General features: G+C 35.5%; 1 protein-coding gene across 1 annotated transcript in view; it reads left to right on the plus strand.

Annotated features, from left to right (window-relative positions):
• Positions 1-15097, plus strand: part of LOC129397463 (T-box transcription factor TBX1-like) — a 41166-nt gene extending 26069 nt beyond the window's left edge. Inside the window, exons 2-3 of the mRNA XM_055110607.1 lie at positions 9236-9359; positions 15043-15097. Of these exons, the coding sequence (XP_054966582.1) occupies positions 9236-9243 (8 nt within the window). The 3' untranslated portion in view covers positions 9244-9359; positions 15043-15097. The remainder of the gene's footprint in view (positions 1-9235; positions 9360-15042) is intronic.
• The last annotated feature ends 224 nt before the right edge of the window (positions 15098-15321 follow it).

Raw genomic sequence — 15321 nt, forward strand, 5'->3', positions numbered from 1 at the left:
ACTATCCATGAAAGAAATAATTGATAAGCTGAACTTCATTAAAATTAAAAATTTCTGCTCTGTGAAAGACAATATAAAGAGGATGGAAAGACAAACCACAGATTGGGAGAAAATATTTGCAAAACACACATCTGAATAAGAACTGTTATCCAAAATATACAAAGAACTCTTAAAACTCAACAATAAGAAAACACGCAACCTGATTCAAAAATGGGTTAAAGACTTAAACAGACATATCAACAAGATTATACCGATGACAAATAAGCATATTAAAAGATGTTCTGCATCATGTCATCAGAGAAAGGCAAATTAAAACAACCATGAGATACCATTACTTGCATATTAGAATGGCCATAATCCAAAATACTGACAACAAGAAACACTGATGAGGATGTGGAGCAACAGAAACTTTTATTCATTGTTGGTAGGAATGCAAAATGGTACAGTTACTTGGAAGACAGTTTAGCAGTTTCTTACAAAACTAAACATATTCATACCATATTTTTCAGCAATTGCTCACTTGGTATTTAGCCAGATGAGTTGAAAACATATCCAAACAAAAACACACAGATATTTATAGCAACTTTATTTACAATTATCAATACTTGGAAGCAACAAAGATGTCCCTCAGGAGATGAATGGATTAATAAACTGCAGTACTTCCAGACAACAGAATATTATTTGGTGTTAAAAAGAAATAAACTATCAAGCCATGAAAAGGCATGGAGGAAACTTAAACACATATTGCTAAGTAAAATAGGTCAGTCTGAAAAGAAGGTAACATTAAAGAGAAGGCAGAAAAATAAATAGGACGAGGAAGGAGACCAGTATACCTGCATTTGAAAATTAATTTTAGAGTAGTGAGACAATCAATTAAAATGATAGGATGAGCCTCAAACTCTACAAATCAGAGATTAGATTTAGTGTGGTAAGAATTAAGGAGATGCTATCAACTATAGAGCTGATGTTGACATTTTTAAAAACTTGTCTATTAGAATTCTTTACCAAGGAAAAATATTTGTTAAAACAAAGGTAAAATACAGACTTATTCAGACATACAAAATCTGAATTCATCACTAGCAGACTGCTTATTACAAGAAAATTTTAAGGAAGTTTATCAGCAGAAAAAAATGATACCAGATGAAAATGTGCATCTATATAAAGGAATAAAAAGCACTAGAAATGGTAATTATATAATTAGAAAAACTTTTGTATTAGTCTGTTTTCACACTGCTATAAAGAAATATCTGAGACTGGGTAATTTATAAAGAAAAGAAGTTTAATCAGCTCATGGTTCTGCAGGCTTCCTATAGGAAGCATGACTGGGGAGGCCTCAGGAAACTTCCAATCATGGTCAAAAGTGAAGGGGAAGCAAGCATGCCTTCACATCTCCAGAGCAGGAGGAAGAGAGCAAGGGGGGCGGTGCCACACACTTTTAAACAACCAGATCTCATGGGCATTCACTCACTATCATGAGAGCAACACCTAGGGGGAAATCTGCCCCACTTGATCCAGTCACCTCCTACCAGGCTCCACCTCCAATAATGGAGATTACAATTTGACATGAGATTTTGGGAGGACACAGATCCAAACCATATTATTCTGCCCAACCCTTCCCAAATCTCATGTCCACACATTTTGAAACACAATCATGCTTTCCCAACAGTCTTCCAAAGTCTTAACTCATTCCAGTATTAACTCAAAAGTCGAAAGTCAAGTCTCATCTGAGATAAGGCTAGTACCTCCCACTTATAAGCCTGTAAAATCAGAAACAAGTTAGTTGCTTTCAAGATACAAAGGGGTTATAGGCACTGGGTAAATACTCATTTTCCAAAATGGATAAATAAGCCAAAAGAAAGGAGCAACAGGCCCTGTGCAAGTCCAAAACCCAGCAGGAAAGTCATTAAATCTTAACACTCCAAAATAATCTCCTTTGACTCCATGTCCCAGATTCAGGGCATGCTGATTCAAGGGGTGGACTCCCAAGGTCTTGAGCAGCTCTGCACCATTGGGTCTGCAGGGCTGAGCCCTCATGTCTACTCTCAAGGGCTGGCATTGATTGCCTGGGATTTTTCCAGGCACTCAGTGCAGGCTGCAGGTGGATCTAGCATTCTGGGGTCTGAAAAATGGTGGTCCTCTTCTCACAGTTCTACTAGGCAGTGCCCAGTGGGGATTCTGTGTGGGGGCTCCAACCCCATATTTCCCCTCTGCACTGCCCTAGTAGAGGTTCTTCATGAGGGCTCTGCCTCCACAGCAGACTTCTGCCTGGACATTCAGGCTTTTTCATATATCTTCTGAAATCTAGGCAGAGGCTACCAAGCCTCAACTCTTGCACTCTGCACACCTGCAGGTCCAGCACCATGTGGAAGCTACCAAGGCTTATGGCTTGCACCCTCTGAAGCAGTGAGTGGCCCAAGTACCTGGGCCCCTTTGATCCATGGTTGGAGTCCCCAAGGATGCAGGGAGCAGCATCTCAAGGTTGTGCAGAGCAGTAGGGCCCTGGGCCTGGCCCACGAAACTATTTTGCCCTCCTGGGCCTGTGATGAGAGGGGCTCCCATGAAGGTCTCTGAAATGTCTTCAGGGTCTTTTTCCCATTGTCTTGGCTATTAGTACTTGCCTTCCTTTTAGTTATGCAAATTTATGCATCTGGCTTGAATTCCTTCCCCAGAAAATGGGATTTTCTTTTTACCACATGGCTAGGCTGCAAATTTTCCAAATTCTTATGCTGTGCCTCCTTTTCAAATATAAGTTTCAGTTTCAGATAATTTCTTTGCTTATGCATATGTGCATAGACTTTTAGAAGTAGCCAGGCTACATCTTGAATGTTTTCCTTCTTAGAAATTTATTCTGCCAGGTACCCTAAATAATCTCTCTCAAGTTTAAAGTTTCTTAGATCCCTAGAACAGGGATAAAGTGTAGCAAGAGTGACCATTACTCCATATCCCAATAAGCCACCTTTACTTATTAAAGTGACCTTTACTCCAATTCCTCATTTCCATCTGAGACCTCCTCAGCCTGGACTTCACTGTCCCTATCACTATCAGCATTTTGGTCACAACCATTCAAGTCTTAGGAAGTTCCAAACATTACCTCATCTACCTGTCTTTTTCTGAGCCCTCCAAACTGTTCCAACCTCTGCCCATTACCCAGTTCCAAAGCTGCTTCCACATTTTCAGGTGTCTTTATAGCAATGCCCCACCTCTTGGTACCAACTTTCTGTATTAGTTCATTCTCGCCACTGCTATAAAGAAATACCGGAGACTGGGTAATTTATAATGAAAAGAGATTTAATTGGCTCACAGTTCTGCAGACTGTACAAGAAGCATGGCTAAGGAGGCCTCAGGAATCATGGTAGAAAGCGAAGGGGAAGCAGGCATGTCTTCACATGGCCAGAGCCAAAGGAAGAGAGCAAGGAGGGAGGTGCCACACACTTTTAAACCATCAAATCTGGCTAACACTCACTCATTATCACAAGAGCAGCACTGAGGGGGAAATCTGCTTTCATGATTCAAGCACCTCCCACCAGGCCCAACATCCAACACTGGGGATTACAAATTGACATGCAATTTGGTCAGGGATATAGACCCAAACTATATCAAATTTCTTGTTTTTTAAAATGTCTTTTAAAAACTGTTAAAAGGAAAAAAAAAACAGTGTATCAAAGGATCTTAGGATCTATAATATATGTAAAAGTAAAATATATGACAATAATATTACAAAGGCCAGGAGGGGAGACATGAAAGTGTACTGACATGAGGTTCTTATTATATATATGCTGTGGTATACGTATAAGAAAAGCTGTGATAAGTTAAAAATTTATGCTTCAAAGTATACATAACACATACACGTAACACATAAATACAACAGAGTTACAATTAATAAACCAAAAAAGTAAATAAGATGAAATAATTTTTTTAAAAGTCCAAGAGAAGCCAGAAAATACAGTAAAGGGGAACTAAGAGCATATAGAAAAACTGAAAACAAATAAGAATATGATAGACTCACATGCACCTATATCAGTAATTTCATTAATTATTAATTATCTAAGCACTCCAATTAAAAGGCAGAAGTTGTATTGAAAACAAACAAACAAATGCTACCAAGAAGAAAACCACCTTAAATTAAAAAAAAAACACACAAATAGGCTACATGTTAAAGGATGGAAAAAGATATATCATGCTACCATTAATCACTCATATTAATATTAGATAATACAGATTTTAGAGCAAAGAATATTACCAGGGATAAAAAGGGCCATTTTATAATGATAAAAGGTTCTATTCATCAAATGGACATACAATTCTAAATGTTTTTATACCTAATAACAGAGTTTCAAATTACATGAAGGAAAAATTGATAAATCTGCAAAGAAAAATAGACAAATTCTCAGTTATAGCTGGAAATTTCAACATACATCTCAATAGTTGATAGAAGACATAGACAGAAAATCAGTAAGTATATTGAACCTTGAGTAATACTACCAACCTAACTTGACCAACTAGAAAACTATTAGAATGATCCACCCAGAAACAACAAAATACACATTGTTTTTCAAGTGCACAGTAAGGATTTACCAAGATAGACCACATTCAGGGTGATAAAACAAGTCTTACTAAATTTGAAAGGTTTTATGATATACAAAATATGTTGTATAAACGTAGCAGAATTAAACTAAAATCAATAAGAGATACCTGACAAATCCCAAATATTTGGAAATTAAATAACACTTCTGAATAACCCGTGTATCAAAGAACGATTTTTTTATAAATCAGAAAATATTTTGAACTGAATGAAAATGTGGAATGCAGTATGTGAGGGGAAATTATAGTAGCAATGGCTATATTAGAAAAGAAAAAGAAGGCCTCAAATTAATAATCTTAGCCTCTACGTTTAAAAACTAAAAAAAAAAGTAAATTAAACTTCAATTAAGCAAAAGTTGTTTATAAAAAATTTAATGCCAAGGAACTTAGACTGAGGGGGAAAAAATAATCAAATGTCCACCAACCCTCACTTACGAATAATGGGAATAGCCTAACATTTATTAAAACATTGAGTTTATAGTTAAAAATCTTCCTATAAAAATCCAGGCCCAAATACCTTCTTTAGGGAATCTTACCAAATATTTAAGAAAGAAATATCACCAATCCTAAACAAAGTCTCTGAAAAAAATGAAAAGCAAAGAATACTTCCCAACACGTTTTATGGTGCCAGCACCACACTAATACCCAAATCTGACAAAGATATTACAAGAAAACTGCAAGCTAATACCGCTCATGAACATATATGCGAAATTTCCAATCTATATATATAGAATATATATAGAGATATATATATACACACACTATATATAATATGAATCATATATGATTCTATATATTTGATATATATGATACATGAATATATATGATTATACATAAATATATATGCAAAGAGAGAGATAGCCTATTGTTTCTATATATATATAGAATATATATATATTCTATATATATAGAATATATATAGAATATATATAGAATATATATATAGAATATATATAGAATATATATATAGAATATATATAGAATATATATATAGAATATATATAGAATATATATAGAATATATATAGAATATATATATAGAATATATATAGAATATATATATAGAATATATATAGAATATATATATAGAATATATATAGAATATATATATAGAATATATATAGAATATATATATAGAATATATATAGAATATATATATAGAATATATATATAGAATATATATAGAATATATATATTCTATATATATAGAATATATATAGAATATATATATATTCTATATATATATAGAATATATATATATAGAGAGAGAGAGAGAGAAAGAGAGAGAGAGGTATTTTAAAGAATTGGCTCACACAATTGTGGGGCTTGGTAAATTCAAAATCTGCAAGATGGAGGTTCTGTCAGGCTGAAGATCCAGGGGAGAGTTGCAGCGTGAATCTGAAGGCAATGTGCTGGCAGAATTCATTCTTCCTCTGAGAAAGGTCAGTCTCTGTTCTATTAAGGCCTTTGACTGGTTGGATGAGGCCTATCCACACTATGGTATGTAATTTGCTTTAATCAAAATCCACCAATTTAAGTGTTAATCTCATCCAAAAAAACACCTTCATGGAAACATCCAGCATAATGTTTGATGGATCGCCTGGTGCCTTGGCTCAACCAAGTTTACATGTAAAATTACCCATCATAGGTTGGAGCTCATCCTTCTGATAGGATGGCCTCCACATCCTCACATATTGACCAAATAAGGGCTCCTAGGCCAATCCATGTTTCAAAATGTAATAAAGTAAAACATCTTATTTGTTTAACATTAAACATGATATATAATGAGTATATGAAAATAACAGTATAAATATTTTTAAATGCAAATAAAAGATGTAATATTGTATTCTAGCCACAACGGATTGTCCTTTAGTATCTTCCAGTGTTTTCCTTCTAAAAGATGCCAGGATTTTTAGAAAGCACTACTGCTGAAAGTGAATAAGGTTTGTCTTAGTCCATATAATTCAGTAAAATCAAATATTTGGTATTGATTGTATTATAATTTCAAATAGTGTTTTTCTATTCAATTATTTTATTCATCATAACTTGGCCATTACCTAAGCTTTACTTTAAACTTTCTTAGAACGAAGAGCTTAATCACACAATGATCTGGAAATTCATTTAACTCATGGGAAACTAAATTGTCTATGAAATATAAATGCATCCTTTTATAACATGTAAAATACCCTATTGTTTAAGTATTTCATGTGTTGTATTCCCTAAATAAAGATTTTATTGGGCAAATGGACATTTTTGGGGCTCTGTATTTTAGGTAAGCAAGAATCTGCTGTTTAAATAACAAGAGGAAATGCATCTACCTCAGACAATTGAAGTTCAACAAACTCAGTTGCATTTTTATTAGGATTTCATTGTGAGAAACAGCTGATATTGTTACTTGCTTTGTCCCCCTTGGTGATTCAATTTCACCTTTGTATATTCAATAGTGGAGAAACGCTGTAGCCTGGACCATAGTTTTAATTTACATTTGGTCTCCTAGAATTTCATTAAAATCGTTTTGTTTGGCATCTAAAGTCTATGTAAGTCCCAGTTGATATTCCCCCTCAGCTAAATAATTACAAGTCACCGCATTTCCATAACCTTTGCCAACATTTTTTCCTTTCAGTGGTAGTGGAAAGTAGTTTTTGTTCTGATTGTCTTTGTTTGCCAAGGGCATTTATTACCAAGACTTGGTAAAGGCTCTGATTGGGCCACATTTTCTTCAGCTGGTTCCACTCATGCTCCCAGCCTTGACCAGTGTAGTTGGTTTGTTTGCTTAAATTCAGAGTTGTTGTTTTTTTTCTCCCATTATATGCTTTCATGATCTGGAAAGTTTTAGAAAATAATTTCTTATATTAACTATGAGATCTTCTGAAAACTCAAAGTGTAGCCAAAATAATTTCACTTATTGAAAAACAAAATAGCATATGTTAAAAGCTCAGTCTTTCGACCCTTAGGGTAGACATGTGGTTTTGAGTCCTGGCTCCACAACTTATTAACCTCTCTTTGCCCTTGTTGCCTGGTCTTACAAATGGGAGAATTATTAGTATCCTAATTTAAAAGGTTGCTGTGGATAATGCCTTACACATTATAAGTGCTATTTGTTACACATGTGCTAGATACACTCTGTCTTTGGAGTAAGTAGTTCAGTAAATTAAACCACTTAGCTATTTACTGAGCTCTCTAGCAGGCTAGTTGATTTAGTCAATGGAATGTTGCAATCTCCATACAGTTAGATAATTCCTTTATGTTCAATGGATTTAAATTTAGAAGCATTAAGTTTAGTGATTCTCCTGGGAGTAAATATTAATCATGAACCTAGGTATCTTTAAGTTATAGGCAAAATGATAGCTCACTCTTAAAAGTCATTAATTCAAGGTTGGGTGTGGTGGCAATTGCCTATAGTCCCAGCTATTTGGGAGGCTCACTTGAGACCAGGAGTTTGAGGCTGCAGTATGCTATGATTATTGTACCTCTGAATAGCCACTGCATCCCAACCTGGACAACAAAGCGAGACCCCATCCCTGAAAAAATAAAATAAAAGATTGTAAAGACAGCTCATGTTATTAGGATACAGTTCATAATCTGTGATTGCAATTACAGTCATCCAGACCTTGCCTAAGCATTCTCAAGCTCAGTCACAGTTTTCATATTCTCATCACTTCTATGGAATTAAATGCCTTGTTAATAATATATGTGTTGGGTTTAATTGTCTTTTAAAATATATTTTAAAAGATTACAATATAACTGAGCATTAACACAAAAAAGTTATTGTATTTGCAATAAAGCGTGGAAACAGAACATTGAGTATACATTTGATACTGAAGAAGCAGATACTTGTTTTTGAAAAGATAGTCACAATTTCATTTTTTCTTGCAAAGCAACTATCAAGTGCTCTATGGAACCTAAGAAAGGACAGTACTTACAGGCATGAAAAGTTACGATATAGTTTGCTCCTAAAATACACGTAACTGCCCCTAGACACTTTTTAGTAAGGCCAGTAATTTGGGGAGAAAAATCTGCAACTAATGTTCAAGAAATCTTTAAAGAAATGCCATCTTCTCAGCTCTGGGGCAATATTGTGTAGAAAACACAGACATTAACAACTCTAAGCTGAAAAGTGAGTCAGAAGCATTGGACTCAGATTGTAAAGAAATTTAGGAAATGTCTTCTTCATTAATTTATTGCATTAACATTTTCCTTTTATACCCACATGAGACTGATATGAAATTCTTTAAAGTTAGGTTAAGTCCAAAATTTTGTTTACTTTACTAAAAGAGCTCTTTCAGTAAATATAAGATTTTAAAAACTAAGTGATATATAGGCCTTGTGGATAGCTTAATTGGTAGCATTGTTTTCTTCTTTTGTATTAATATATAAAGATTATAGCACGTGTTAAATTGATGAAATCGTATTTGGTGAAATATAATAAGCATAAGTAACAGTATAAGCCTATCTGTGGTAAAGGACCTAGTTTCAATTTTCAATTCGTCACAGGTATTTTGTAAAGTACAAGAAAAATGAAATTTAAAAGATATAAAAATATAATAAGCTAATTCTTCAAATCATTAGATATAACGAATGTAAAATTACTTTGTCAAATTGCTGTAAAATTTTCTAGGCGCTCACTCTCACTTTCTGAACTTATCTTGCCCCAGATCAGTAACAATCCATGGATCAGCAGTTTGTGGGCCACACTCTGTGACTGATCTGTGCTGCTATTGAAGTGATAACACTGAATATCAGATATTCTCAGGAATGGCTGGTGAAGTTCAGAAAAAGGTAAACCTTAGGTTTTCTTTCTTATACACATCAACATAATGTTTTATGTTTGTATAGAACTTTGCAGTTTATGAAATACTTGCACCAATAAAGCCTTCCAGCCAAGTTGTCTGGATAAGTTGACTCAACACAATATTGCCCCAAGAACTGAGAAGACAGCATTTCTTTAAAGATTTCTTGAACATCGAGTATGTTTCTTTGATGCATACTCTCCACTCTAAACACATATATAGGTTGATAACAGAGAGACCAAAAAGACATAGCCCATCTCAAAAACAAGATCAGCATTTTTCTTGGACAGAAATGCCAAGCAAAAGCAGGGGCAAAACTCAAGGTAGACAATAGCAGTCAGGAGCTTAGCCCTTGTCAGTTAAAGAGCAGAGAGTGCTCCATGCAAGAAGGCAACAGAAATACTCATTTCTCAAAGCTGGAGACTGGAATGAGGCTCCTGCTCTCATGAAAGGAGGAAGACAAAAACCGCTTCTGACTCAAGTGTGTAAGAAGCTGTGAGCCAGGAGGCAAGAGGGCAAAGACACCATTTTATGATCAGGTGCTGGGGCATAAGCATACCCTGGGCAGAGGTATTGGAACACCAATCTGTAGAGATTGGAACACCAGTATCTACAGGTATCAAAGGGGTTTTTTTTTTTTGTCCATTGCTCCAGGGGTTTCCCCTCAAATGCCCTGAGAGAAACTGGGTGTGTAGAATGATTCCTATCATACAAATGAGAAAATTAAAGCTCAGAGAGTTTACCTAGGAGCATGCAGGACTAATGCCCAGCTTACTGTGCTACCTCAAAAACACAATCTGAGTTGTGTAGTCAGAGTTAATGGAATCGATAGTAGAAAACTTATTCTTTCCTTGAAAATTGTTGTTGTTGTTGTTGTTGTTTGTTTGTCTGAGACAGAGTCTCGCTGTGTCACCCAAGCTGACGTGCAGTGGCACGATCTCAGCTCACTGCAACCTCTGCCTCCTGGTTTCAAGCAATTCTTGTGCCTCAGCCCCCCAAGTAGCTGAAATTACAGGCACACACCACCACACCTGGCTAATTTTGTATTTTTAGTAGAGATGGGGTGGGAGGTGGGGTTCACCATTTTGGACAGGCTGGTCTTGAACTCCTGACCTCAAGTGGTCTGCCTGCCTTGGCCTCCCAAAGTGCTGGGGTTACAGGCATGAGCCACTGCAAATGGCTGAAAATTCAGGTATTTTTAAATTACAACCGAATAGATATTATAATTTGTGGCTTTTATAATCATTTTCCCAAAGAATATCAGTTTTTATGATAAAATTTCAACAATACATGGAGTAAATAAACTTTTGTCTCTTACAAGTTAGTATATTGGTTTCTACATGGTAGTATCAAACTCCAAGATACCAGCATTTTCCTCCAAAAGGTGGAGAGGGTCTTCATATTTTATTAGATAGGGAGAAGCCACTGACAACATGATCTACAGCCTGGACAATAATTTTCAAAAGGTTGAGAAAACAATTGAGAAATATATGCCAGCATACTTCCTGGAATTTTCAAAATAGTCCCAATTTCATATAACCTTATTTCTTCTACTTACCTTTTCTTAACAGATTATGGATATGTGATTTAATTTCAATGGCTTTGTAAGATGCACTATATAAATCAAGGCAAACAAGTAGAAAAAAACTTTCATCAAATATCTTAACTTGATATTTTTTATTCAGAAGCTCTAGGCTACATTTGAGAGAGGTCCCTGAAACCAAGCAAAGTACCAATCAACAGGCATGTGGATTCAGCTTGAACAGATACGGAAATTAGTACAGGAAGCACAGTCATAATAGCGAGCATGGGTAATCTCATAAACCAAAGCCACCCTCACCTTGCCCCGGTTTCTTCAAAAAAAAATTCCCTCTGAATTTACTTACTCCTCTACTTACTCCTAGCATCTACCCATTTGTCTGTTGACAAATAATAAAAATTTGGTTCTCTAGTCTCATACTTCTTTATCCCCACCAACTGCTAAGTTCATCCAAGTAACACAGTACCATAAGAGATATGGTACTCTGTTTCTCGAAATTGTGTGCAGGATTTTGTTAGAATTTATAGAAGATGTGGTTATGCTTTTTAATTTAAAAAGTAAATATAAGATTTTTCTTTATTCTTGTTCAATGCTTCCTTCTTCTCATTCTGACATTAAAAGTCATATTCTACAGTCAAACATTTGGAGTGTTTAGATGTACATATTTCTTGCATACATGTATATTTTACATAGTCTTATACATCACTTGACACATAGTTCCTAGTTTTCACTTTGAGGATAAGTCGTCATCATTTTCATGCATACAGTGGAAGGAAATGAGCACATCTTGCTTTCTTGCACAGTGGATCAGACACGCCCTTAACCCTGAAATCCATTAGGGAAAGGATTCCACAGATATTAGCTCACTTAAAAATAGTTCATGCTTTAGGACAGTTTGTTTTTTTCAAGGTTATAAGACTGGATAAATAATGTAGAGACTTTTGAAATGTTGAGTTTACATCTTAGCAATTAAGAATATTCAAAAATAAACCATAAACGCTTGTGATTTATATGTTTGGCAAAGCACTTATAAATTGAGATTTGCTTTTTTCTTCTTAATCCCAGAATGGGAATTTTCTATCTGATTTAAGAAGTAGGAAATTTTTTTTTCTTTTTTTCCTCTACCTGTGTAGAGGAACTTCCACAGAATTTTGGTGTGTGGAGCCCATTTTCAAATAACATCTGCCAATTGTTCTTATAGATCAGATTATTTTAAGAAAAGGAAGAAAGAAAAAGGATTAGGCCAGTTATGACACCAGCTTGTAACCAAAAATAATGGCTGATATTAATGTGTTTCTGTTTAAGCACCTAAGTGATGTTTAAAATCTCTCCCCATGTGTAAGAGAAACTTGCCAAAACTCGCTCAGTGCTAGTTCATTCCTGATTTAAAATACTCCATGCTTGAAGAAATTATCCAACTCCAAATAAGCTATTAATTGCAGTACACAGATACTTATTTATAGTTTTGTGGTTGGCATATATGACTGGGTTCGGGACTCCCACTGCTTTGAAAAACACTTAGCAATGTCTGCCAACTGACATTCATAGATATATCATTATCTATTATTTCCCAGGTTTGAAAGAGAAACTAAAAAAGTCTTTGTGAGACCTTTTACCTAACTTTTTTAAAATTCAGAAGCTCTAGGTTATATCTAAGGAAGAGCCCCTAATTCATATATGGGAGTTAATGAATTAAGGCATTTATTTGATAAGCACTATTAAATACCTCATACATCATACAGTATTTTGGGTGCTGGTGATAAGACTAAGACATGATTCATACCCCCAAAGAGTATAAACAGTTTAAATGGAAGAGAAGGCTACATAAACAAGTAGGTGGAATGAAGCTTTATAGGTGCTGTGATGGAAGTATTCATGGAGTATGATGAGTTCATAAAGGAAGGAGTCATTGCCAACTGGGTGAGGCCATGGGAAATCAGGATGTTAATCAATGGAGAAGGTGGGGCTTGAATTAAGTCTGGAGAATGTACTCTTATTCATCAGGAAGTAAAGGTGATGTGAGTCTGCAAAGAAGAGTCATGGCACAGTTGTATGGTACATTTGGAGAACTCTGGATATTTCATTGTGACATGAATGTAAGATACAGTAAGAACTGGGTTCAGTTAGATATGAAGCTGAAGAGAAAAGCATAAACCAAAGTAGAGATGATCTTGTGTTCCAGCGCAGGTGTTTAAGTAAAACCTTACCAATAAAAGGCAACCTTTGAAAAATTCTAAAAGGGTAAAATCTAAAAGAGTAGGGACATGATCAGATTTGAAATTTAGAGCCAAAAGTCTGGGAGCAGTGTGAGAACAAACTGGAAGGGGTTAGATAAGAATCAGTGACCACATAACAAGAGGCTATGAAAAAGATGGTGAAAATCTAAATAAAGGCAGCAGTGGTTGGGAGCAGGAGGAGACACAAAGGAGAGATATTAAGGAGGCAGAATCGAAATAGCTTGATCACAGATGAAATGAATCTTTGAATGGATAGATCAATGTTTTGCTTATCCATTCTCTATGGCCCATTATTATCAATACAATTAATTTCCAAAACACCTGAATTTGAAAATGAATGGCCATGGGGAAAGGTAATCTTTCTATCATTTCACAACCACATATTTTATAGCCCAGGCACTTAGTCTGGTCCTCGGCACTGAACCAGGGCCAGGAATGTCTTTGCTGTGTCAGGTATTAACCTCTTAGTTGTTGAATAATCAATTACTTTTGCACCATTCTAAAAGCATGCCTGAGAGAGATTTACCCCATTTCTAAACAAGCCAATAACCACATAAATTCATAGACATCCTCTTCTATGCATCACCAAACACCCTACCATCTCAAGATTTGGTGAGAAAGAGAAAGGTTAAGAGCTGAGAGATCTAGGTTGGCATTCTGATTCTGCCCTTTGGTATTGTATGACCTCAGGCAAATACTTAACATTTCTGAACTTTATTATTTTCCTTCATAAAATGGAACTAATAGAGTTTATCCTACTTCCTCCCAGGGATAAAGGGTGGATCAAGTAACATAATATATACAAAAGATCTTTGTAAATTGTGATGCTCTCTCTGTAAAAGGTGGTTATTGTTACAATACGAATGCTGTAACCTGAGTTTCCCTAAGCATCTTCAAACTGTGGAAGCCTTAATGACATTGGCATGACATTAATTTAAGTTGCAATAGTCTTTGTTCCCACCTGCTCTGTCAAGATCTCAGCCCCTGCAACATTCTCCTGATGACTTGCCAGAGCTCTTAAAGCAGTCCAGCCTTCAATCTTAGTGACACATCTTCTTCTGCTGAGCACCACTATCTTGTAGGGCATGGCAGTTGCTTCTTCTGATTCCAGTGACCACCTTCCTTGGGCAATGCAGTCATCTCCATCTGGACAGATCACTACTTCCACTGTGTCCTTGCAGCTACTGTGTTGCCCCACCAGGCACTATGGCTGAACACCATAGCCACATTCTGCTGGAAATTTTCTTTGGCCCTCCAACAAGTGTCTAAAGCAGTGATTCTCAACACCTGCTGTACACTAACTTCTCCTGGGAGGATTTTTAAAAATATAAATGCCTAGACCCTGTTCTTACCAGACTTTTGGAAACCAAATCCTGAGGTTAGAGCCTGGGCATCAGTATTTTTTAAAACATACAGGTGATTCTGATGCACACTGAGTGTTGAGGGCCACCCTGTGGGATGCGGAAGTACCTCTCTCTCCCCTGTCATGTGTCCTCTGGTAAAGAGGCCACAAAACTGTGCTGCATGTGCCCCCGGCTTAAAGAGGTTCTCTGGAGCCTTGAAAAAAATACAGAGTGAAAGAAATAGCTACATGAAATTTTTCTTCATATTCAAATTTGTAGCGATAGTATATGGTTGGCCCTCTGTATACATGGGTTTCTTATGCATGAATTCAACCAACCTCAGATAAAAAATATTTGGAAAAAAATACAATAAAAAGTAATATAAATTTTAAAATACAATATTAAAACTATTTGTGTAGCATTTACATTGTATTAGTTATTTAAAGTAATCTAGAGATGATCTAAAGTGTACAGGGTATGCCTGGGTTATTTGAAAATGCTATGCCATTTTATATAAGGGACTTGAGCATTCATGGATTTTGGTATCTGCAGGGGTTCCAGAACCAGTCCCTCACAAACACCAAGGAATGACTGTATACTCCTTCAGGTATGAGAAAATGCTATTTCATTTTTATACTCTTATGTTATTTTAAGTGTGTGTTTTATAATGTAGTACATAAATAAGTCAAGTGTATATAATTGTACCTGCTCAAAATATGTTACTTACAGGGATGTGGGGTTAAAAATTTATACAAGACTGTTTTCCTTCTAGCATTTATGACATTCTATAGTTTCATACTTAAAATTGGCAATTTTTTCTCATCTAAAGAA

Source organism: Pan paniscus, chromosome 2 (assembly GCF_029289425.2).
Source record: "Pan paniscus chromosome 2, NHGRI_mPanPan1-v2.0_pri, whole genome shotgun sequence".
NCBI lineage: Eukaryota > Metazoa > Chordata > Mammalia > Primates > Hominidae > Pan > Pan paniscus.